This window comes from Petaurus breviceps, unplaced genomic scaffold (genome assembly GCF_028583685.1).
Source record: "Petaurus breviceps papuanus isolate PSGF00001 unplaced genomic scaffold, PetGlider_PUasm1.0 90919, whole genome shotgun sequence".
Classification (NCBI taxonomy): domain Eukaryota; kingdom Metazoa; phylum Chordata; class Mammalia; order Diprotodontia; family Petauridae; genus Petaurus; species Petaurus breviceps.
Genome location: NW_027187378.1, coordinates 39791451 through 39815875, shown reverse-complemented (window position 1 = coordinate 39815875; position 24425 = coordinate 39791451). Strand labels below are relative to the sequence as shown.

Sequence of the window (24425 nt, the reverse complement as noted above, 5' to 3'; positions counted from 1 at the left end):
TTTGTTTTTTGCAGTTTGTTTACAACCTCTGAGGGCATGGGTTTTGCTAGACTTTGAGAACCTGGGGCCACTTCCATGACAGTATGAGGCATCAGTATAGAATTCTAGTGGAAGACATGTGATGTGATCCTTTTATGACCCACTTGGATGATTGTCAACTCTTTGAAATTTTTGAAACATTTGTATTTTTTTCTTTTTCTTTTTGGAGGGGAGAAGGCAGGGCAATTGCAGTTAAGTGACTTGCCCAAAGTCACACGGCTAGTAAGTGTTAAGTGTCTGAGGCCACATTTGAACTCAGGTCCTCCTGACTCCAGGCCAGTGTTCTACTCACTGTGCCACCTAGCCGCCCCAAAACATTTGTAATAAGTGGAAAAAGAATGATATACTTGACAAATTGTCTTTGGATAGAAACAAACTACTTATTTGTGTGTACTGTTTTTCAGATGCAATGCAATTACCATGGATATGTTGCAGGTTTTCCAAATTCAGTCGTGACACTCAACACCTGTTCTGGACTCAGGTCATGACATATTCCTTAGGTGGCTGTACTTGAAAACCTTAGAAAACTTTTGTAATAATTTTAGTGGCTAGTAACCACATGGAAAATAGAAGGGAAAACAAACAAAGGAAACTTTTCCTCTGTGTGCCCTTATTTATCTTTTTTTTGCTTTCTCCTATTCTTTTGTTTTCTTTATCTTATTTTTATATATAAATTTTTTGCGTTTTGGAGGGCAGTTGGGGTTAAGTGACTTGCCTCAGGTCACACGGCTGGTTTTTGTGTTAAGTGTCTGAGGCTGGATCTGAACCCAGGTCCTCCTGACTCCAGGGCCGGTGCTCTATTCACTGCCCCACCTAGCCTCCCCTTATTTATATTTCTCTTCATACTTTTCATCACATTGGCTGAAGGGAAAGGGAATAATAACATTTGTGATCTTTTCCATTCTCTTTGAATTGTCATGTCTTTGAATTATCTAAGAAATAATTCCTTGAGCACCTTTAAAATTTTGACCCTGTTCACACAAATTTCCTTAATGAGGTATTTGGTAAGGTTAGTTGTTCTTCTCGGTTTTTTTTTTTTAATTCCATTTCTCCTTCATATCACTTTTTTTCTGTTAGAGTATAAATGTGATGGTCCAACTTTAACCAATGATCAGAATAAATCTCTATAGAAATGCTGGCATATCTGTTCCCTATCACATATATTTCCCCTTCCCTTTTTAGCTTCATCTATAAATATTCTTGGGATAACTTGTTTTGTTTATTTATTATATGCTTTCTCCTGAATTTTCATCTTGTTCATTGGCTTGTGGTTTGATGCTACTTGGAATCTACTATATTCTTTCTCTATAATGTTTTGTAAACGAGCTTATATTGTAAACTATTTTTCATCCCTGCCTTTATAAGTCTTCTTACTTGAAGAAGATCAAATATTTGTTGGCTAAGGAGGTTTCAGGGATTTTTAGGTGCTTTTTTTTTTGTTTTTTTTTTAGGTTTTTAGTGCTCTGATAAATATTTTGTATTGATTAAACTTAGAAAAGTTTAGTTTTGTTATTTGAATCTAAAAAAGGAAAAGTCTGAGGCACAGTACTTCTGAGTACATTGATTTAATAGCATGGTCAACTATTGCCAATAAACCAAGGTCATTAACCCCTCAGAGATTAATGGCAGTTTGACAAGTTTATAGAGCTCATTTTTATAACAGAAAAGGAGGAACAGTATTCATAAGGTTAATACATATTTCTGACACTAATGATTATTCATAGGATTTATAGGAATAGGAAAGTATTAAAAGAACAAAGAAGTACTTAGATTTGTAATATTTGTCGGCAGGGTGTGTTGGGGGTATAATAATCCCATGGTGGGATAACTACTAGTTTTAATATTTTATTGATCTAGAACTCATTTTATCATTCTGTGAACTTTTTTTGGGGAAGTACCTTTTAGTAGTCTCTCAAGGCTGTTTGCTGTGGTTTTATGTAGCTCACTGAAAAGAACTAACTTTTGGTTAATTTGTATATAGAATTTATAGTCAGTAAACTAGAAGTCAATATCCCACCCTCTAGCTGCCACAAAGGGGAACTTAACCTTTAGTAAAGAGTCCTGTGTTATGTAATTTAACCCTATGATTATTTTATTCTTACAAAGATATATTTTTTACTCTGTCTACTATAAAATCTTATCAATGTGTCTATTTACTAAATCTGTAGGTAATTTAGGCTTAAGGGAATATTTATGCTAGTTTAGCTGTTAAAGTTAGCTTTTCCTAAAGAAGGGAAACTTAATCCTACAATAATCAAAGTAATCATTACTAATTTAGGAGTCATCCTTTTCATTTCCTTCCTTTGACCCTTAAGGAAATCATTTTTCTTTTGGATTACTTGAGCAGAGACTCAAACTCCTTTGAGAGGTCTGTGGTTTTAATAACCAGTTTGTTCAGAAAATCTGATTGAGATTGCAGGGTTAAGATGATCTGCCCAGTTTCTACAGTGAAATATTTAGAATGCTGTAAAGCAGTAGCAGAAGTGGTATATGAATCTGCATTCCCCGTCTCTTACTTACATCTATACCAGTTCAGAAACATTTCTTAAGGGACATGTTGAATAACTTCATGTACTGCTATTGATCATACAATCATTATTTTGTAAATAAGAAAAATAGGTAGACAGGAATAGGTACCCATGATTTAGGGATGCTTTGGTGGAACTGGTGATGGACCTAACATCTATGGGGCCCTATGAGCAGATTATTTTACCTGATTATGAAGTCTAGGGACAGTGTTATTCACCACTCAATTGTCATAAGAGAGGACTTCGGGCAATTTTGTTAGGATTGATGGCAGTGAAAAATTTTAGTACAATTTCAAAAAGTGAATGGGTTCTCTTAAAGGTTAAAGTCTTATTACTTATGGTCAGTGCATTGCCAAAATTTTTAGGGGGCAGTCTCCTTTGGTACAGAAGTAATGGCACATGGGAAAAAAAAAACAAAGTCCTTTGTTGAGTTCTACCAGAAACCCTTGATGTGCAAGAAAAAGTTCAGAAGTCTAATCTGTACTGCACTCCCTCATGCTGTGGATTTTTTTCAGCCTATTTTGTAATTGTAAGAATAAGATGTACATTTCTGGAACAAGTCACAGTCTTAGGATGTGGTTCTTCCTTCTAGATTTGCTTCTCAGGTTCCAAAAGCAATGTAGGAAGACTTAATACAAACTCAATAAAAATAGAGCTATAAAAAGAATATGAAATTAAGAACATATAATTCATCTGAAACTTCAGAAAATTTCAGTTAACATCATGATGGTCTGAATTGGAAAATGAATCTTTGTCTCTCTTAAAATTATCAAATACTTCAAATAGGAAAACATTTTCACTTTCCACGATTATCAATACAATTTTACATGTAAAATTCTTAATCCAGTTGTGAAAATTGTGTATCACATCTCCCACAAACTCCCCCCTTCTGAGGTTATTATTATAGTAACATAATGAAAAGATATTGTTGTATTGATCTTCTATATACTCAATATCCTATTAATTGTAAGACTTCATGATCTCTATTATTTGTAATTCAGATGACAATTTAATATGATTTCTCACTATTATAGTACTATACTATACTAGTATTTAGTCAGAAGTCACCAATAGAGTTTATCTTTTATGCTTATTACAGTGAATGAGGCATCATTGTACACTTGCCCTTATCAGTGGAATTTGTTATGTGAGGAGAAAGGGAGGGACATAGCAGTATTAATACTGTTCATTAGTTCTGTTTGATTTCAGGTTTTGGTCAGAAGTAGCCAGTTATATGATAGGATTTTACAACCAGGTTCAAAATTAATCAGGTAGGAAAATGTCTTTTTTTCTTGCAGGGCAATTGGGGTTAAGTGACTTGCCCAGGGTCACACAGCTAGTTTTTGTGTTAAGTGTCTGAGTTCAGATTTGAACTCAGGTCCTCTTGACTCCAGAGCCCATGCTCTATTCACTGCACCACCTAGCCGCCCCAAGAGAAAATGTCTTATATGGAAAATTGAGTCAAGAGGGTCCTTATCTTAATCTCCCTAAGATTTCGGCTCCCCTCCACCCCACCCCCCACTTCCCTCAGCCCAATTCCCTAGGGACTGATATCCAAAGGGAGTTTGTAGATTCCACTCCCATTGAACTGCTGACATTTTTCTTGAATGATGCCTAGTGGCCTTATGAGAGGTCAGATACATATCTGAAATCAAATTAAAGTCCTGAAAGATTCTGCCTTAAATAGCAAAACTTTATTAATCATATGTTATGGTAGGATATAATTATTGTGTTCCTGTGATAGTAACCATTAACAACAGTGTTGTTTCAGATTCATACAGTATTTATTAACAGATAAAGTTTTCATTTATTCACTATAGTTGTTGGAGACAAAATTAACCACAAGTACATACGTTTTAAAGTATATCTAAATAAATATGTGATAGGTTTTAATGTTTAGATATGCAACTCCCCCCTTGGTCTACTCTGTAGATAGGATAAAGGAAGGGGAAGTATATCTGGCTATTTTAGGTGGGCTTCAGAGTATAGCTTGCCAATGGGAGTTAAAAGTTTCAGAAAAAAGCTTTAATCCACTACGTGGGTTTTTTTTTTTTTTTGCAATTCTGAGACTCTAATCTATTAGTATATTCATTACATATATCCCATCGATTAACATGAAAAATCACAATTCATTTCAAAATGGATAAGAAATTTGTTGCTTGTAAAGGAAGAGTGATGTGTTCAAAGTCACCCAGTAAGTGGGCAGAGCTAAACATTGTTTAGCTAAACATAATGAGCTAAACATAATGTTTAGCTCATTAATAAAGAGCTAAACATAATGTTTAGCAGAGCTAAACATTAACAGAGTTAAACATTGTCTTCAGCATCGCAGTCAAAGAATTGCTTCTGAACCATCTTCATATTTTTCTGTAATGATAGGAAAAGATTTCCTTGATTTAAGGTTGACCAGTACTCTCTTTGATTCTTCATTTAAGTCATGTTGTAAGATTAGTCTTTGTACTTTTTTGTCCTACTTTTCCAAGTCCTCATGCAGCAACTTTTTTCCTTCATCATGAAATAAATTGAAACTGAGGTCCACATTTTTTAACTTCTCACTGCTATAGAGAAAAGAGATGAGATCCCAAACACAAGCAGCAGGGAGATAACATCTGGATAACCTTTTTCTGACTGTGTGTTTGATTTTCCTTGTCACTAAAATAACTTTATTTGGTCAGCTACTGCTCACAGAGGTTGTTGTTGGTCCTTGGTTCTCAGTTGCTCTAACTTGGAGTTTGGGTTTCCCAAGGCCTTGCATAGAAGTTTTCCTTGCCTGTCTGACAAGGAATTATGACTCAGATCTAGGTCTTTTTTTTTTTAATTTTTAAATTAATTTGTTTGTTTCCTTTTAGTTTACAGGATTCAATTCCACAATTCCTTGAGTTTCACATTTTGTCCCCTTCCCTCCCCTCCCCCCCATGGCAGCATATAGTCAAGTATAGGATCTGTAAATACAGATCTAGGTCTTTCAAGATCTCATTGCTACTTACAGCAGAGCAGAGATTCTGAGAACACATAGAGGTAAGACCACAAGATGCCAAATTCAGTGTCTCTACCTTGCGGTTTGGGTTTCCCAAGACCTTGCACAGAAGTTTTATTCCGCCCTCCTCAAAGAAATTTCCATTCAGGTTCAGGTTTTTCAGGCTCTTATTGCTAATGAGAGCAGAGCAAAGACTCTGGGTACATGTAGAGGGAAGATTACATGCTCTCAAACTCTCTGTCTCTAACATGCAGTTAGGGTTTTCCAATGCCTTGCACAGAAGTTTTATTGCACCTTCCTCCAAGGAATTTTCTCTCAGATCTAGGTCTTTCTAGCTCTCAAAGCTACATAGAGTAAAGCAGAGATTCTGGGAACATGTAGATGTAAGATCACACTGCACCAAATTTATGATCACTATCCTTTGTCATCATCTTTTCAGGGTAACGAATGTAGTTTCTTTCAAAATGGTTAATCTCTTCCAGAGAATAGCATTTTTAGACCTCAAATTATATTATAACCCAGGAATCATTAAAACTATTTAGTACTAGTTTAAAAAATAGGAAAGTATACCAACAGTGCAGATTAAATAAGAAAGAATCAGAAACAGCTGAACTCAATAATTAGTCTCCAATAGACATGAGAACATAAATTATTCACAGAGGAACTCGTTCCATGAAAAAAGAATTGCTGGAAAAACTGGAAAGCATTTTGGCAGAAATTAGATTTAGACCAATATTTACAACATATTGAAGATAAATACAACATTGTATATAAATACAACATATTTACAATATTGAAGAAGAAGAGGAGGAGGAGGAAGAAGATGAAAAAGAACAAGAGGAAGAAGGAGGGGGAGGAGAAAGGAGAAAAAGAGGGAAGAGAAGGAGGAGGAGAAGGAGAAGAAGAAGCTCCACTATGTAAATTGAAAGGAGACTTTATAGTGACCAGACTTTGGCTTACATAGAATCACAGAATATTAGAGTTGGATAGTATTTCAGACACAAACAGGAATCTTCTCTACACCTTTTGCTTCCTTCTAGTGAGGAGAAACTGACTGCCTTCTGAAGCATTTCATTCTACTTTTGGATAACTTTATTTGTTAGAAAGGGTCTTTTTTTTTTTTTTTACATCAAACCTAAATGTATCGCTATGAAACTACCCATTGTTTCTAGTTATGTACTCAGGGGCCAAGCAGAAATAATCTAATTCTTCTGTGTGATAGCTTTTCACATACTTGAGAACAGCTCTCATGTCCCCTGTAAATTTTCTCTTCTCCATGCTAGATATCCATCCCCAGTTTCTTTAGCTCACCCTCATATGGTTCTTCACTATCCTATCTGACCTGTGGGTAAAGTTTAGGTTATTAATGTTCTTTCTAAACTTTAGCAGAACTAAAAGTACTTCAGATGTGATCTGACCAGGGTAGAGTAGGGGAGTACTATTACTATATACCCTAGGGTTACATTAGTTTTCTTAGCTGTCATATTACATTATTTGATCATATTGAGTTCATAGTCTGCTAAAACTGCAGGTCCATTTCATGTGAACTTGCTTCTAGAGACATCTCCTGTGTCTTCTATTTATGAAGGTGATTTTTCAAACCTAATTTATAGTCATTCTTATTAAATTTAATTGTAATACTTTGACTCCATGTTGCTTCCCTTTTTCACTGTGCAATTAATTTTCCTGCTAAAAGACTTTAAATTAACTCAGAATACAATATCTAAGCTGACCATTTGCTGTTGCTCAAAGCCCACAAATACCTTGCAACCTTAATAGTTCAGTAGCAGCTCCCAACACCAACATGAACTCTTACTCATATTTAGCATTTTCCTTTGGCTACTAGGTGCATCTAGTCTAGGAGATGAAATGAAATACTACGTTAAATATTAAAATAGAAAATTTATTATTTATAGCTCTCAGAGCTCTCACCTCTTGGGGTTTTTCACTATTTCAGGTCATTTCCCAAAGCACTCATAGATTCACATAGTTAATTTATATTGTGATCACATAGTTTTTAATAACATGGAATAAAATGCAGAATGAATATATAAACTCTCTTTGCTGGCTAACAAATTCTCAAATCTCTGTATGGAGGAGAAAGCTCCCAGGCACAAACACTAGAGGCTCATGAAGAATAACGGGAAAAGGGGTGTTCAGTCTCCCTTCCTTCTAGCTCATTGATAAAAAAGGAAAACAGAAAATTCCATTTCCGCAGCTTTCCATCATCTAGTTGAATGGAAGTCATGGTAGCTACTGGACGATGGTTGAGACTATCAGATGGTGATCTTCTCTGTGACTCCTACTGTCTGGATTGATTTGACTTCTACATCTTGATTACACTTTTCATGATACCAATGCTTCTTTTAACCTCTTCATGTTGTCACTCAGATAAAGAAAGGGAGAGAAGGGGGAATGGGAGGGAAGGGAGGAGAAGGGAGACAGAGGAGAGCAGAGGGTAGGTACCTCTTGATTTTTTACCTGTCGTGAAAAGAGTGGGTCATAGTGGTCTCAGATAAGAGGTTGGCTTTTTCTAAACCAGGGTCCTAGAATTATTTTATACCATTTTTGTTCTTTGTGAATCATTTCCTTGAGCTCAGAGGAAAATAATAATTTTTTTTAATTTTTCAAATGCTTTATTAACTTCTGATTTACATCATTCATTTCTGCTAGATTTTGAGTTACAAATTTTCTCCCCATTTTTCCGCTACCCACCACCTCAATATAGCAATCCCACAGGATATCCTCTCCTCCAATCTGCTCTCTCCCATATCTTCTCCCATACCCCCTTTGACTTTTCCAGTAGGACGTGGTGGATCTCTATGCCCCAGTGCTTGTATATCTTATTTCCCAATTACAGGTAAAATAGTATTATATATATATATATATATATATATATATATTTTTTTTTTTAAACATTTGATTTGAAAACTGAGTTCCAGATTCATTCCCTTCCTCCCTTGTCACCCACCCTTACTGGGAAGATAAGCAGTTCAGTATTGGTTGTACATGTGTAGCTAATGCAAAACATTAACGTAGTAGATATATTGTGAAAGACTGACTATATTTCCCTCCCTCCTATCCCACTTCCCACTTGTTCTATTCTCTACTTTGATCCCATACTTTTTCAAAAGTGGGTGCTTCCAGTTTCTCTGTCCCCCAGCTTACCCTCCCTTCCATCATCCCCCCTCTCATCCCCTTCCCCCCTACTCTCCTGTAGGGTGAGATACCCTATTTAGTATGTATGTCATTTCCTCCCTGAGCCAAATTCAATGAGAATAAGGTTGAGCCAGTCCCTTTTGCCTTCCTATTCTACCCTTCCATTGTAACCATTTTCCCTTGCCTCTTCTATGAGATAGTTTACCCCATTCTGTCTCTCCCCATCTCTTCTCATTATATTCCTCTCTCACCTCTTAATTTCCCTTTTAAGAATCATCCCTTCCTATTAAATTGGTCCTCTGCCCTCTATCTATGTACACCTGTGAACATATATGCACATATTCACATATGTATTTACGTCCATATACCCTCCTATATAGATATATATGTATATTTCTATTCCCTTCAACTATTTTCATACTGACAAAAGTTTCATCAGTTACAATTATTGTTTTTCCATGTAGGAATGTTAATAGTTCAACTTTGATAAGTTCCTTATGATTTCTTTTCCCTGTTTACCTTCTCATGCTTCTCTTGCTTTTTGTATCTGAATGTCAAATTTTCTATTCAACTCTGGTTTCTTCATCAAGAATGCTTGAAAGTCCTCTATTTCATTGAATGACCATATTTTCCCCTGATACATGATACTCAGTTTTGCTGGGTAGGTGATTCTTGGTTTTTATCCCAGCTCCTTCAACCTCTGGAATATCATATTCTAAGCCCTTCATTCCCTTAGTGTAGAAGCTGCCAGATCCTGTGTTATCCTGATTGTTTTTCCACAATATTCAAATTGTTTCTTTCTGGCTGCTTGTAATATTCTGTCCTTGATCTGGGAATTTTGGAACCTGGCTATAATATTCCTAGGAGTTTTCTTTTGGGGATACTTTTCAGGAGGTGATCGGTGGATTCTTTCAAGCTCTATTTTACCCTCTGGTTCTAAAACAGGGCAGTTTTCCTTGAGAATTTCTTGGAGGATGATTTCTAGGTTCTTTGTTTGATCATGGCTTTCAGGTAGTTCAATAATTTTGAAATGATCTCTCCTGGATCTATTTTCCAGGTCAGTGGTTTTTCCCATGAGATATTTCACATTGCCTTCTATTCTTTCATTTGTTTGGATCTGTTTAACAGCATCTTGATTTCTCATAAAGTCATTAGCTTCCATTTGCTCCAATCTAATTCTGAAGGAATGATTCTCCTCAGTGAGCTTTTGAGATTCTTTTTCCATCTGGCAAATTTGGCTTTTTAAGGCATTCTTCTCCTCATTGCCTTTTTGAGCCTATTTTGCCATTTGAGTTAGTCTATTTTTTAAAGTGTTATTTTCCTCAGTCATGCTGTTGACTCTCATTTCATAATTTTCTTGCATTGTTCTCATTTCTCTTCCCAATTTTTTTCTCCACTTCTCTTATCTGCTTCTTTAAGGTCCTCCATGGCCTATAACCACTTTGTATTTTCCTTTGAAGCTTTTGGTGAAGAAGTTCTGACTTCACTGTCTTCCTCCTGTTCCATGCTTTGATCCTTTTTGTCCCCCAGATAGGAATCTAATGTTGGATTCTTCTGTTTGCTTTGTTTCTTTTGCCTGGTCATGTATCCAGTCAATTATTTGACTTTTGGGCTTTTTGCCACAGTAGGATTCTGCTATCAGACAGGGGAGCTTCGTACCAAACGCTGGGGTTTTCTCAGCTGCCGGAGGTATTAGTTGGGTGCCCTCTCTGAAGCCTCCACACGCTCTGGCAAGCTGGACACACACCTTGGATCTCCACCCCAGACTGTAATCCAGATCCAAGCAGGTTAAAGCAAGAGCGATTACCCCTCAGACTGGTCGCTTGGTCCCCCTACACTCTGCAGTCCAGGAACTGTAGCTGCTATGTGGGGGCAGCTGCACAGCTGGGACTCCTCAGTGGCTTCTCTCCCCGGGGGCAAAAGCCGACACATTCCCAACTACTAGGTCCCAAAGTCCATGCTACACTGACCTCTCACTTTGTCCTTATCATCTGTGTTGATAGTTCTGCATCACCACAGTTGCTGGTGATTTGGAGTCCCTCCAGCTGGTGGCTGGTCAGGCCCGCAGTGGGGCTAAAACTTTGGCGTGGGGCTGGGCTGGGCTCCCAGAGCGCTGCGCTGGCTGATTTCTGCCAGCCTGCCAGGCTGTCCTCAGTGGGAGCTTAGCTTCTCTGTGTCATTTTGTGGGTTCTGTAGTTCAGAGTCCCCTTTTACATGAATTGGGGAAGGTGGAATCTGGAGCCCCGCAGAGGTCCTGTTTCTTTTCTGCCATCTTGAGTCGGCCCCTTAAGAAAATAATAATTTAAAGAGATAAATGGGGAAGCCAAATTATTGGCTACACATTTTGCTAGATACTGTCCCCCATATATTCTAACCTGTTAAGACTTTTTTGATTCCAGACTCATCTAGTATAGTAGATGTGTCTCATAGTTTTGTGTTACCTGTCAGTTGGGTAAGCATGCCAACTATGCCTTTATCTAAGTGTTTGATGACAATGTTAAACAAAAAATGTCATGACCAGATCCCTCAATAACTTCACCCCAGGCTACCTTCTAAGTTGATAATTGAAAAATTAAGATTTTGGGGGGCAGGTTATTCAATAATTCTGAATCTGCCTAATGGTACTATTTTTAACCTTTATTTCTCCATATTTTCCATAGGAATAATATGAGAAACTTTATCAGATGCTTTGCTGAAATCTACTTAAACTATATTTACAAAATTCCCTAAACGCTGCCAAAAAAGGAAATAAGATTAGTCTGGCATGACTCTTCATGATGTTCACTAATAATTGTTTGTTGTCATGACAATACTTAAAGCTTTTCTAATTTAGTAGTAGGAAAAACATTTATCAGGTACCTACTGTGTATTAGGCACTGTGCTGAGCACTTTACAATTTTTGTCTCATTTGATCCTTACAGTAGCCCAAAGTGGTAGGTGCAATTATCATCCCCATTTTAGTTGAGGAAATTGAGGCAGAAGAGGTTAAGTAACTTGCCCAGGGTTACAAACTTGTAATTGTTTGAGGTAGGATTTAAATTCAGGTTTTCTTGACCCTAGGCCCAGTGCTCTATCCATTGTGTCACCTACATGCTAGACTTTGTGATCAGTTGGCATAACTTTTGCTTTATGCCATAGCAAGACATTGAAAAAAAGATTTCATGGAGGCATATTTAGATAATCTTTAAAAGTTAATGTTTGTAGATAATCCAAAAGCTAAATGATTTTAGCACCTTCTTTTGCCTTTTTTCAGAAACAAAAAAAGGCTTTTTACAGGAGTAAAAGCTGTATCTTTTATGGGACAAGTCAGCCGAAGCATTCATCAGTACCTGGTCCTCATGGTAGTTATGAGTCCCTTTTGCTTTAGCTGGTCCTTGGATAACCATTTATCACTGGAAACCTTATGTGCTGTACATATTTCCAGTTTAGTAAAACATATCTGAGCTTGTGCTCTGCTGTTATGACCTTTGAGAATGCAGGGTCATTTCTATATTGGTAGAAGGCATCTATGTTGTGCTTTTGTTAAGGTACACCCATATTACTCAAAAATTCCCACTCTGGGAATGAAAAAAATCTCTTCCCAATAAATCATACCTCTAGCTGCCATTAGTGCAATAGAAGTAGAAGTAGGAGACTCCTCTTGGTGAATGTTTTCTATAGCTAGAAGAGGTATAGTGTCTGGGAATGGTAATAGCAACAGGGAAAGTATTTGATCTTGTGATATTAAAAATAAAAGTGTGAACTTTAAAACATTTAAATTTGGTTATAGTTTCTCAGTTAGGCATATGAGATTATAGTTTTGGTAGGATCATTTTCTGTTTTTGTTATTTGAATGTCCAGGGGATTGCTTCAGTTTGAAAATATCAGCTATGGAATTGAGCCGTTGGAGTCTACTGCAGGGTTTGAACACCTTATTTACCAAGTAAAAAATGAAAATATCAGTGTTCCTCTCTTGGAAGAAAATGATACAGATAGCTGGTATAGACATTTACCTTATAATTCTCATATAGGCTCAGTAAGTATTAACAGCTTTAATCTTCACTATGAAAATTGTTTTAGTATTATACTTTAAAATGCTAATTTAGAATTTTAAGTTTTAAAAATCGCCAGAGAACTACTGATTAGTGATCTTAAAATTTTTATATATTTGCCTTTAAATGAAACCACTTTGCTACTTCTAAAGAGTTTGGAGCATTAATTTATATTACCTTCCATACCTGTGAGTTGAGGCTAAATCTCATTGTTTTTAAGACAACAGAAATCCTGTATTTTATAGTGTGGCATTTAAAAAGGTTCAAGAAACATAATTTCTGAATAATGTCATTATTTTAATAATAATGCCAGCATGTTTATTAATAAAAGTGTGATCATTTGGTTCTCTCTCTCTTAGACCAAAGACAGTCATGGTAGTAGGCTCAAGGTTTATATGCCTTTGAAGAGTATTGTTACTGAGGTGGCATTCAACTGATTGGTTAACAATTAATGAGAGAATGAATATTACAATGACATCATGTCACTTGGATTGAGAGATTGTCCCTAAACCCAGACCACCCCAAGCCTTGGGCAGTGTAGACAAAGAATCTATATCCCCCACCCAAGTCTGTGCTACTTGGGTGGAGTAGAAATACTACAATGAGGAGAATGTTAATCCTGTCTTCCATCATCCCTGGTACTTGAGAGATTGGACAAAGAAAGAGAAGGGGGAGGGTGGGAAGGGAAACTTAAGTCACCCCAATATTAACAATTGGCTGTTAATAGGAGAGAGGAATAATCATTTCAAAAGGAAGAAAGAGAAATTAAAAAATTTTATCGCTATAGGGATATTTGGGGAATTGAGTCAAAACGGATATGAAATTTTCCACTGATTATTCAGATTTATATAAGCATCTTAGTGTCCTTAACGAAGGAAATGATAAATCTGCACGGCTGGCCTCTGTGTTAATCAGAACACATCTACAATATCGTGCTTGCTTCTGGGTACCATGTTTTGTCAAGAATATGGACAAGGTATGGTGTTTCCAGAGGAGAATTAGTAATATGGTGAGGGGACTAGATGAAGTCTACTACCAGATGAAGTTCCGTTGGAGGAACCAGGTATATTTTGCCAGAACAGCAGACTTAGGATGTCATAAGGTACATAAAGTATGGCATGTAGAAGAGGAATTAGGCTTGTTTTGTTTGGATAGAAGAAGCAAAATTAGAGCAGTGGCAGAGATACAATTTCTTACTCTGTGTGAGGAAAAACTTAATAACTAGCTATATCCAAAAGTGGGATCAGCTGATTTGGTAAATATCGATAGTTAAGTTCATTATCAAAGCTCTCTTCAACTTGAGAATGAATCTCCATTTGCAGAGGTATTGGTTTAGGTGTGAGTTGGACTTGGTGCAGTGAGAGTTGCCTTTGAACTCTTATGATTCTATATTTCAGGTAAAAATATATTTTTGGGGGCCCTGGATTGTATAAATTGTTTCCAGTATAAACCCTATGTCCTTGTTAGTCAGAAAAAGAAAGATAATATCTAATATTGGTATCTGGTTTACAAAGGATGATACTGTTATTTAGAGCTTGGTAGCATTAGGCCCTCATAATGCTTTCTTCTTCTTATAGGCTAAATAGCTTTCCTTTCAATCATGGTAAAAGTGTACCAAGGCAACCCTATTAATTTATCTGAAATGTGTCTGCTGCTCATCCTAATGGAGATTTTGTCTAAAGATTTGTTGGTTTAAAAAAATAACTCAATATGTTATCTACAACTATAGTAAGGTGATCTAATATAGTATCTTAAATCTTCTCATATCCTTGAGATGCCTATAAATTTGCCATGAGGACGGTGGCATAACCTCAGGGGAAAAAGCTTTGTGCAAGGTTAATGTCACGTTATCATGGGAATGCTATAGTATGAAGAAAAGAAAAGCTCCATCTTTTAGGTTTCTAGCAAAATCTGAAGTGAACTGGATTTCTCTGTGGTTTCAGCAGCCACAATGAGAATTTTTAGTAGCCAAGGACAGATTTTGAAGTAGTAAATTCTGATTTATACTTATATATAAGATAGGACCTCTGTCATGGATTTAGTGGGGATCCCATTTTTTTTGTCTTTGGGGTTACACTGCTAGTAACAGCATAAGGAGAAGGTAGACATTTAAAAGTTTCTCAATATTCACATTTTATATATTTCAGGAAAAAACAGTTGCTTCATACACATTGCCTCGATATCTGGAAATGCATATTGTTGTGGATAAAGCTTTGGTAGGTAAACTTATATTTGTTTTTAACCTAATTTAAAGGGTAATGAAAAATTTCCTCTTCTTTGTGGTATACATGTATTTTGATTTTTGCCGCAGATACATTTCCTAAAAGTTGTGTATACATAAAATTTTTGTTATATTCAAATTTTTATTATGTTCTAAACCAGCGATCCTTAACATTTTGTGAGGAACTAGTTTTGATTTTCTAAATCTCTGAGATGAGTGAAAAGGGGTTTACCTGAGTATAGAAAAGTCCCTGAGTGCAAAGGGGAAAGGATAATTGAGTCACTCATTCATTAAGTGCCTGCTCTGTCCTTGGTACAGTTCTGAGAACAAGCAATACAAAGAAAAGCAAAAAACATCTCCTGCTGTCAAGGAGCTCAATTCAATAGGGGAGAGAACATGCAAACAGTGATATACAAACAAGATAAGCTGGAGATGATTAGCGGAGAAGACGCTAGTGTTAAGGGGATCGGGAAAGTCTTCTTGCAGAAGGTGAGAATTTATCTGGGACCTAATGGAAGCCAGGGAGGATAAAAGGTAGAGATGAGAAGGGAAAATATTCCATGTATGAGGGACAGTTAGTGAAAATGCACAAAATCTAGAGATGGAGTGTCTTTTGTGAGGAATAGTAAGGAGGTCAATGTCACTGGATTTCAGAGTATATGGAGAGGGTAGTAAGGTGTAAGAAGAATGGAAAGACAGGAAGGAGCCAGATGATACAAGACTTTAAATGCCAAACAGAAGATTTTATATTTCATCCTGGAGGCATTGGGGAGGTACTGGAGTTTATTGAATAGTGTAGTGATATGGTTAAAACTGAGCTTTTAGGAAGAAAACTTTGACAGCTTAGTGGAGAATGGATTAGAGTGGGGAGAGACTTGAATCAGAAGGATCAGCCAGAAGGCTATTAAATAATCTAGGTATGAAGTGGTAAGAGTTTATACCAGGGTAATGGCATTGTCAAAGGAGACAAGAGGGGTATGTATGCATGCATGCATGTATATATGTATATGTCTAGGTGTATATATACATGCATACATATGTGTATACATACTTATATATTTATATGTCTATATATTTATTATATATTTCTATATATATTTATATGTAGATATGTGTATGAGTGTATACACACACGCACACACACAGTTTTGTGAAGGTAGAAACAATAGGACTTGACCACTGATTGTATATGATTGGGTAAGAGAATGTGAGAAGTTGAGGATGATACCTAGGTTGTGAGCCTGGGGGCCTGGGAGGATGGTAGTGGCCTGGACAATAATACGGACATTAGGAAGAAGGGAAGGTTTTTGGGGAAAGATAATGAATTGTGTAAGATTTCTCCAGGACATTAATTTTGAAATGTCTAAAAAGTAATTGGAGATGGAAGGCTGGAGGTCAAGAATGGGTTTAGGTATGGACAAATAAATCTGAGAATCATCTTCAGAGAGATGATAGTTGAATTTGTTGGAGCTGATGAGATCCCCAAGTGAAATAGCATAGAGGAAAAAGAGGGCCCAGGACATAACCCTGTGAAATATATTTGGTTCGTGAGTATAACTTGGATGAAGATCTACCATCAGGTAGGAGGAAAATCAGGACAGATTCATGAAAACATAAGGAGAAGAGTAACAAAGAGAGGAGTGTGATCAACAGTGTCAAAGCTATGGACAAATCAAGAAAGATTAAGGGGGTAGTGGTGTCTCATGTTCTCTTTTCTTCTGGGAAGACACACTAGTAAGGAGATCTGGTAGATCCTCATCTTGTAATTGGGGACTCCTATTCTAAATGCTATAAAGTAATAAAATTCAATTTTATTTGTAATTTTGTATTTTATTGGATTTCTCAAAACGAGACAGAATTGTTATCATTCATGTAGGTGAAAAATATGTTGCTTTATGTCATTTAAGCTTGCATTTGTTTTGACTAAAACCCTTGAGGTGCTTGTAGACCTTTTACCTCGTACAATATCTCTCCCTACTTACTGCCTAATCTCAATTTTCCAACCACTCCAAAATTCTAGTATTCTGTATTCAACTAGCAGTTTTAAAACAAAATTGGCTATACAGTTTGTGCTTGGGCATAGGAAATGGGAATTTTGGATAGCTCTAGGGAATAGAATGGTTGAAGTACTGAACGTATTACTAGCTTTCCAGACCTAATTTCTCATTGTCTCCCTTTAATTCATAGGAAGAAAGTGGGCCATTTTTCCTATGCCCTCATTCATTTCTGTGTGTGTGTGTGTGTGTGTGTGTGTGTGTGTGTGTTTGACATTACTGTCTCTTGGTTTTCTTCCTTTTCTCATTTGTTGTTTAGTCATTTTCAGTTGTGTCTGACTCTTTGTTGACCCCATTTGGGGTTTTCTTGGCAAAGGTGAAGAGGTTTGCCATTTCCTTCTCCATCTCATTTCACAGATAAGGAAACTGAGTCAAACAGGATTAAGTGACTTGCTCAGGTTCATACAACTAGGGAAGTATCAGAGGCCAGATTTGCCTTCAGAAAGATGAGTCTTCATGATTTAAGGCCTGACACTACCAGTTGCACCACCTAGCTGCCCCCTCATTCTCATACTTCTTTACTAAATCATCAACTGTATCATGCTTTATAATTTGTGATGTATAGTTCAAATCTCTTTCCAGGGCCCTTTTTTCTTTTCTCTCTACATTTTATATGGTGAACTCATCAGTTTTTATGGCTCCTAGGTGGATAGAGTGCTGGGCCTGGAGTCAGAAAGACTCATCTTCCTGAGTTCAGATCTGGCCTCAGACATTTCCTAGCTGTATGACCCAGAGCAAGTCACTTAACCCTGTTTGCCTTAGTTTCCTCATCTTTAAAATAAGCTGGAGAAGGAAATGGCCAGCCACTCCAGTATCTTTGCCAAGAAAACCCCAAGTGGGGTCATGAAGCCAGACATAACTGAAAAATGAATGAACAACAGAAAGTCAGTTCCTGTTGATTCAGTTATCATCTCTATGAAGATGACTCCCAGATCTATATAGCTAACCCTAGTTGATCCCCTTATTTTCTAAATATGTTCTTCTTTTCCCAACTAGAATAAGCAACTTGAGAGTAGGGATTATTATGTTTTCTATGTATTTATATCCTAGAATTATCTAGGTGGCATATGAGATAGAACATTGGGCTGGGAGTCAGAAAGACCTGAGTTGAAATCTGGCCTTAGATATTTACTAGCTTTATGACCCTAGACAAGTCACTTAAACTTGTCTGCCTCAGTTTCCCCAACTGTAAAGTAGAGAGAATAATATCATCTACCTCCCAGGGTTTTAGTGTGGATCACATGAGATAATATTTGTAAAAAAAAGGGCTTAGCACAGTGCCTGACACATAATAGTGCTATGTAAGTGCTTATTTTCTTCCCTTTGCCTATCCTTCCAATTAGTCAGGTTGGGTTTTGTATTTCAAAGAAAATATGGCATCATAATTATTTTCACCACTATCTGAAATCTGTTTTCCAGTATGATCATATGGGTTCTGAAATGGCAATTGTGACACAGAAAATTATCCAGATTATTGGCCTTGTTAATACTGTAAGTTTTTGCTTTTCTGAATTTACATAATTTATAACTATCATTTGTTTGAGTTAATTTGTACCCTACTAAAACTATAGACTACTAAAGGTGGAAATGTTACTGAATAGTTTCATTCATCCATCTCCCAAAATACTTAAGTAAGCCTCTTTAATATTATTGTTTATGGAATTTTGATGTAGCATTCAAGGTTATTTAAATATTTTTTTCCTTTTAGATGTTTACCCAGCTTAAAATGACAGTTATATTATCTTCCTTGGAATTTTGGTCAGATAAAAACAAAATTTCTACCACTGGGCATGCTAATGATTTACTACACAGATTTTTGGCATGGAAGCACAAGTTTCTTGTTCTAAGGCCCCATGACATGGCATATTTACTTGTGTAAGTACAGTATTTGTATTAATAAATTCTAAACAAAACTTTTGGAAATAATTCATTTTAAGAAACATTTGTTAAGTCCCAGTTGTGTGCTGAGCACCATGCTGAAGGGCTATCAGGACTGCAAAAGTAGTATAAAACAAAGTAATTGCCTATGAGGATTTTATAATGCCATTGAGGGGGGTAAAACATACACACAAAATAGATAGAATGACAATGTCTTAGTGGCAAGATGAGCTATAGGAATTTAGCTGTGTAAGGCTCTGACTATACATGTTATCATATAAGATGCACATCTGCCTGGGTTTATATGTTAACTATTTCACTAAATTTTGCATCCTGTTATCTTATGTCTTCATGTCTGTGTAGTTGAACTTGGAGACAGAAAGTCTTTAGTTCAAATCCAGCCTCAGACACTTAACATCTGTGTGATTCTGGGCAAGTCACTTAACAAAAAAAAAAAAAAATATATATATATATATATTTTTTTTTTTTTGCCTCAGTTTCTTCATCTGTAAAATGGAGATAAATAATAACACCTACTTCTCAGCATTGCTGTGAGGATACAATGAGGATAATATTTGTAAAGTAATTTATAAACCTTAAAGAACTAAATAAATGCTATTGTTATCCTTATATTTGCAGTTTCTAATAAAACTTTTATAGCTCATCTGGGGCTACATGTCTTTATTCTAACTCTCACTTTGTTTGACAAATTGGGTCCACATAGGACAGTTACCTTTCAGGGTTACATGGATAACCCTGATGGGTTGGAATGTCTGTAATGCTATCAGCTTGAGCTCCCATTTTACTGTGTTCCCCTCAATATTTATTGCCTACTATTATCTAGCCCGTGCCTTTAGCACTAACTTAATATCCCCAACAGGGTGTACAGGTGTTCAGAGAAGATTAGTACCTCTGATGTGAAGGCTGCTGACTCTTTTCTTTTTTTCAAAATTAAGTTACGTATTTTTAGTTTTCAACAATCGCTTCCATAAGTTTTAAATTTTCTCCGCCTCCTTCCCACCTACCTCCCCAAGATGGCTTGCAGTCTGATATGTACTCCATACATACGTTCAAAGTAAAACAAAAAAGGAAATAGTCTGTTTCACTTTGCATTCAAACTCCATAGTTCTTTCTCTTTCTCTGAATGTGGCTGGCATTTTCAATTGTGTGTCCTTTGGAATTGTTTTAGGTCCTTGCATTGCCGAGAAGGGCTGAGTCTATCAAAATCAGTCCTTGCATACTCTAATGGTTATTGTGTACAATGTTCTCATGATTGTGCTCTCCTCACTCAGTATCAGTTCATATAAGTCTTTCCAGGTTTCTCTGAAGACTGCCTGTTCATCATTTCTTATAGCACAATAGTATTCCATTGCATTCATATACCACAACTTGTTTAGTCATTCCCCAATTGATGGGCATCCCCTCGATTTTCATTTCTTGGCCACCACAAAAAGAGCTACTATAAATATTTTTGTACATGTGTGTCCGTTTCCCATTTGTATTATTTCTTTGTGATAGAGCCCTAGAAGTGGTATTGCTGGGTCAAAGGTTATGCACATTTTTATAGCCCTTTGTGCATAGTTCCAAATTGCTCTCCAGAATGGTTGGATCAGCTCACAGCTCTACCAAGAATGCATTAGTGTTCCAACATTCCCACATCCTCTCCAACTTTATCATTTTTATGTTTTGCCATGTGCTGAACTCTTTTCTTTTTTTTGTTTTTTTGGAGTGGGGAAGGCAGGGCAATTGGTGTTGAGTGATTTGCCCAAGGTCACACGGCTAGTAAGTATTAAGGGTCTGAGGCCGGATTTGAACTCAGGTTCTCCTGACTCAAGGGCTGGTGCTGTATGCACTGTGCCACCTAGCAGCCCCTGAACTCTTTTCAAGGCAGCTTTTCACCATTGGTGTCCAATTGTCACCCAGCTCTCATCTGTGGCTCCAAAGAGCTGTACCATGAACAGTGACCATACCTTGGTGAACTGTTTTGACAGACAGGCTAAGCCAGATTGAGGGTAACTGAGTGGCCTCAAGTCCATTGATGAGTTAGGTGGAATGTGCAGATGAGAAGAGTTTGTTCCAGTGACCATGTAAGTGGCTGAAGCAGGTGCCATGGAGTACTTTGAGCTTTGTTAGACATCGAAAATGCCAAGGTCATCCACTGCATCCTGAGTCATCATTAGTTGTCTTGATTTTTTTCTTGTCACTGGAATTGAGAGTGAGGCCTATGACTTCATATAACTGTGCTTCATTTAAATTTGGTTTATGGGCAAGTCAAAAGACATCATTCATGCTACTTTTCCTGTCTTTCTTACCTTAAATTCTTGTGGCTGTAGACAAGTGATGGAGTAGCAGATACATAAACACTTGGAGCTATAGTTACAACTGTGTGCACAGGCTGCCCAGGCCATAGGGTCATCTTCTCATTGAACTGAAGCAGCAGTAAGATGTAGCAGCCCCCTGGATGTCTGAGCACCCTTTTTAAAGGACTGTACTGTTCACCTCCTGTCATGAGGAATGGGATAGAAAAGGTCCCCTAAAAATTATCTGCTTCACCCAACCCTGGCCTGCTTATCATGGCATGCAAGTATCCTACCTTATAGTTGAAACATGAAAAAATGCACAAAAACTTTTGCAAAGATCATTCCATTTACCATTGGTATATGAAATGTGCACATGTTTATGCACAGCACAAAATCCAATAGACCTGAAAGATGAACAGCTTTTGTTGGATGATAACTCAGCAGGTATTGCATCTAAACAGCAGCCCTGAGTGAAACAAGGCTGACAAATGAAGGCCAGTGTAACAAAACTGAAGCTGGCATAGGTTTCTGAAACAAAACTGATCTAGTCAACAAACTTTTATGTCTACCAAAAGGAGTGAATGGCAGGCTTATGACAATGTGATTGCTACTTGTAGTAAAATGCCACACCACCATTATCAGTGCTTCTACCATGATAAACTATGATGAGGTCAAAGAAAATTTTTAGGAAGACCTGGAGACCTTCATCATCAATGTGCTTGGAATTAATTTTGTAATTCTGGGTCACTTTAACACCAGAGTAGCTACAGATTATCAGATGTGAAGGAGTTTTTGAGAAGAATGGGGTTGGAAACAGCAATAGCAGTGGCTGTTCTACTGAAGACTTGTGTATCTCCTGACCTTATCACCAACATTGTCTCCAATTTACACAGTAAAATTTTGTGGAGATCACCAGCAGCTATGGCGTTTCCCAGAAATATCAACCCATAAATGCTAAGGACAAAGTGAGAGGTCAGTTCAGTGTGGACTTTGGGATCCAGTAGTTGGGAGTGCATCAGCTTTTGGCCCCAGGGCAAGAAGCCGCTGAGGAGCCATGGCCAAACAGCCGCTGCCATGTGGCAGCTTCACCTCCTGGCCTGCAGAGTGTAGGGGGACCAAGCAACCATTCTGAGGGGTAATCATTCTTGATTTAACCTGCTTGGATCTGGATTGCGGTCTAGGGTGGAGGTCCTGGGCTTTGTGACCAGCTTGCCAGAGCATGTAGAGGCATCAGAGAGGGCACCCAACTAATACCTCTGACAGTTGAGAAAACCCCAGCGTTTGGGACGAAGCTCCCCTGTCTCGTAGCAGAGTCCTACTGTGGCAAAAAGCCCAAAAGTCAAGTAATTGACTGGCAACGTGACCAGGCAAAGGAAGCAAAGCAAACAGAAGAATCCAATATTAGACTCCTATTTTGGAGACAAAAAGGATCAAAACATGGAACAGGAGGAAGACAGTGAAGTCAGAACTCCTGCACTAAAAGCTTCAAAGAAAAATACGAGTTGGTTAGAGGCCATAGAGGACCTTAAGAAGCAAATAAGAGAAGTGGAGGAAAAATTGGGAAGAGAAATGAGAACAATGCAAGAACATTATGAAATGAGAGTCAACAGCCTGACTGAGGAAAATAACACCTTAAAAAATAGACTAACTCAAATGGCAAGAGGCTCAAAAAGGCAATGAGGAAAAGAATGCCTTAAAAAGCAAAATTTGCCAGATGGAAAAAGAATCTCAAAAGCTCACTGAGGAGCATCATTCCTTCAGAATTAGATTAGAACAAATGGAATCTAGTGACTTTATGAGAAATCAAGATGCTGTAATAAAAGGCAATGTGAAATATCCCATTGGAAAAACCACTGACCTGGAAAATAGATCCAGGAGAGATAATTTAAAAATTATTGGATTACCTGAAAGTCATGATCAAAGAAAGAACCTAGAAATCATCCTCCAAGAAATTCTCAAGGAAAACTGCCCTGATGTTTTAGAACCAGAGGGCAAAATAGAGCTTCAAAGAATTCACTGATCACCTCCTGAAAAAGATCCCCAAAAGAAAACTCTTAGGAATATTATAGCCAGGTTCCAAAATTCCCAGATCAAGGAGAGAATATTACAAGAAGCCAGGAAGAAACAATTTGAATATTGTGGAAACACAATCAGGATAACACAGGATCTGGCAGCTTCTACACTAAGGGATTGAAGGGCTTGGAATATGATATTCTGGAGGTCAAAGGAGCTGGAATTAAAACCAAGAATCACCTACCCAGCAAAACTGAGTATCATGTTTCAGGGGAAAATATGGTCAGTCAATGAAATAGAGGACTTTTTTCAAGCATTGTTGATGAAGAAACCAGAGTTGAATAGAAAATTTGACGTTCAGATACAAGAAGCAAGAGAAGCATGAGAAGGTAAACAGGGAAAAGAAATCATAAGGAACTTATCAAAGTTGAACTATTTACATTCCTACATGGAAAAACAATAATTATAACTGATGAAAATTTTCTCAGTATGAAAATAGTTGAAGGGATTAGAAATATACGTATATGTATAAGAAATATATATATGTCTATATAGGATTTATATAGGATATATATTCATATGGGCATATGAATACATATGTGAATGTATGTATATATGTTTACAGGTATACATAGAGGGCACAGGACCAATTTAATAGGAAGGGATGATACTTAGGTGAAATTAAGAGGTGAGAGAGGAATATAATGAGAGGAGATGGGGAGAGATAGAATGGGGTAACTTATATAGAAGAGGCAAGGAAAAGTAGTTACAATGGAGGGGAAGAACAGGAAGGCAAAAAGGCACAACCTTATTCTCATTTAATTTGACTCAGGGAGGGAATGACATACACACTAAATAGGGTATCTCACCCTACAGGAAAGTAGAGGGGGAAGCAGATGAGAGGGGGGATGGTGGAAGGGAGGGCAGGCTGGGGGGGAGGGAAGTTCAAAGCACCTACTTTTGAAAGGGGACAGGATCAAAGTAGAGAATAGAACAAGTGGAAGGTGGGATAGGAGGGAGGGAAATATAATCAGTCTTTTACAATATATCTACTATGGTAATGTTTTGCATAGCTACACATGTACAACCTATACTGAATTGCTTATCTTCCAAGTAATGGTGGGCGACAAGGGTGGAAGGGAATCTGGATTTCAAAGTTTTAAAATCAGATGTTTAAAATATATATATATATATATATATATATATATATATATATATATATATA

The 24425-nt window shown here is 37.1% G+C and overlaps 1 protein-coding gene across 1 annotated transcript in view; it reads left to right on the top strand.

Annotated features, from left to right (window-relative positions):
- The window catches only part of LOC138152102 (disintegrin and metalloproteinase domain-containing protein 18-like), a 146872-nt gene that overhangs the window by 18530 nt on the left and 103917 nt on the right, over window positions 1-24425 (top strand). The window contains exons 5-9 of the mRNA XM_069075852.1: window positions 444-520; window positions 12544-12718; window positions 14882-14950; window positions 18429-18500; window positions 18718-18884. Coding sequence (XP_068931953.1) covers window positions 444-520; window positions 12544-12718; window positions 14882-14950; window positions 18429-18500; window positions 18718-18884 — 560 coding nt within the window. The remainder of the gene's footprint in view (window positions 1-443; window positions 521-12543; window positions 12719-14881; window positions 14951-18428; window positions 18501-18717; window positions 18885-24425) is intronic.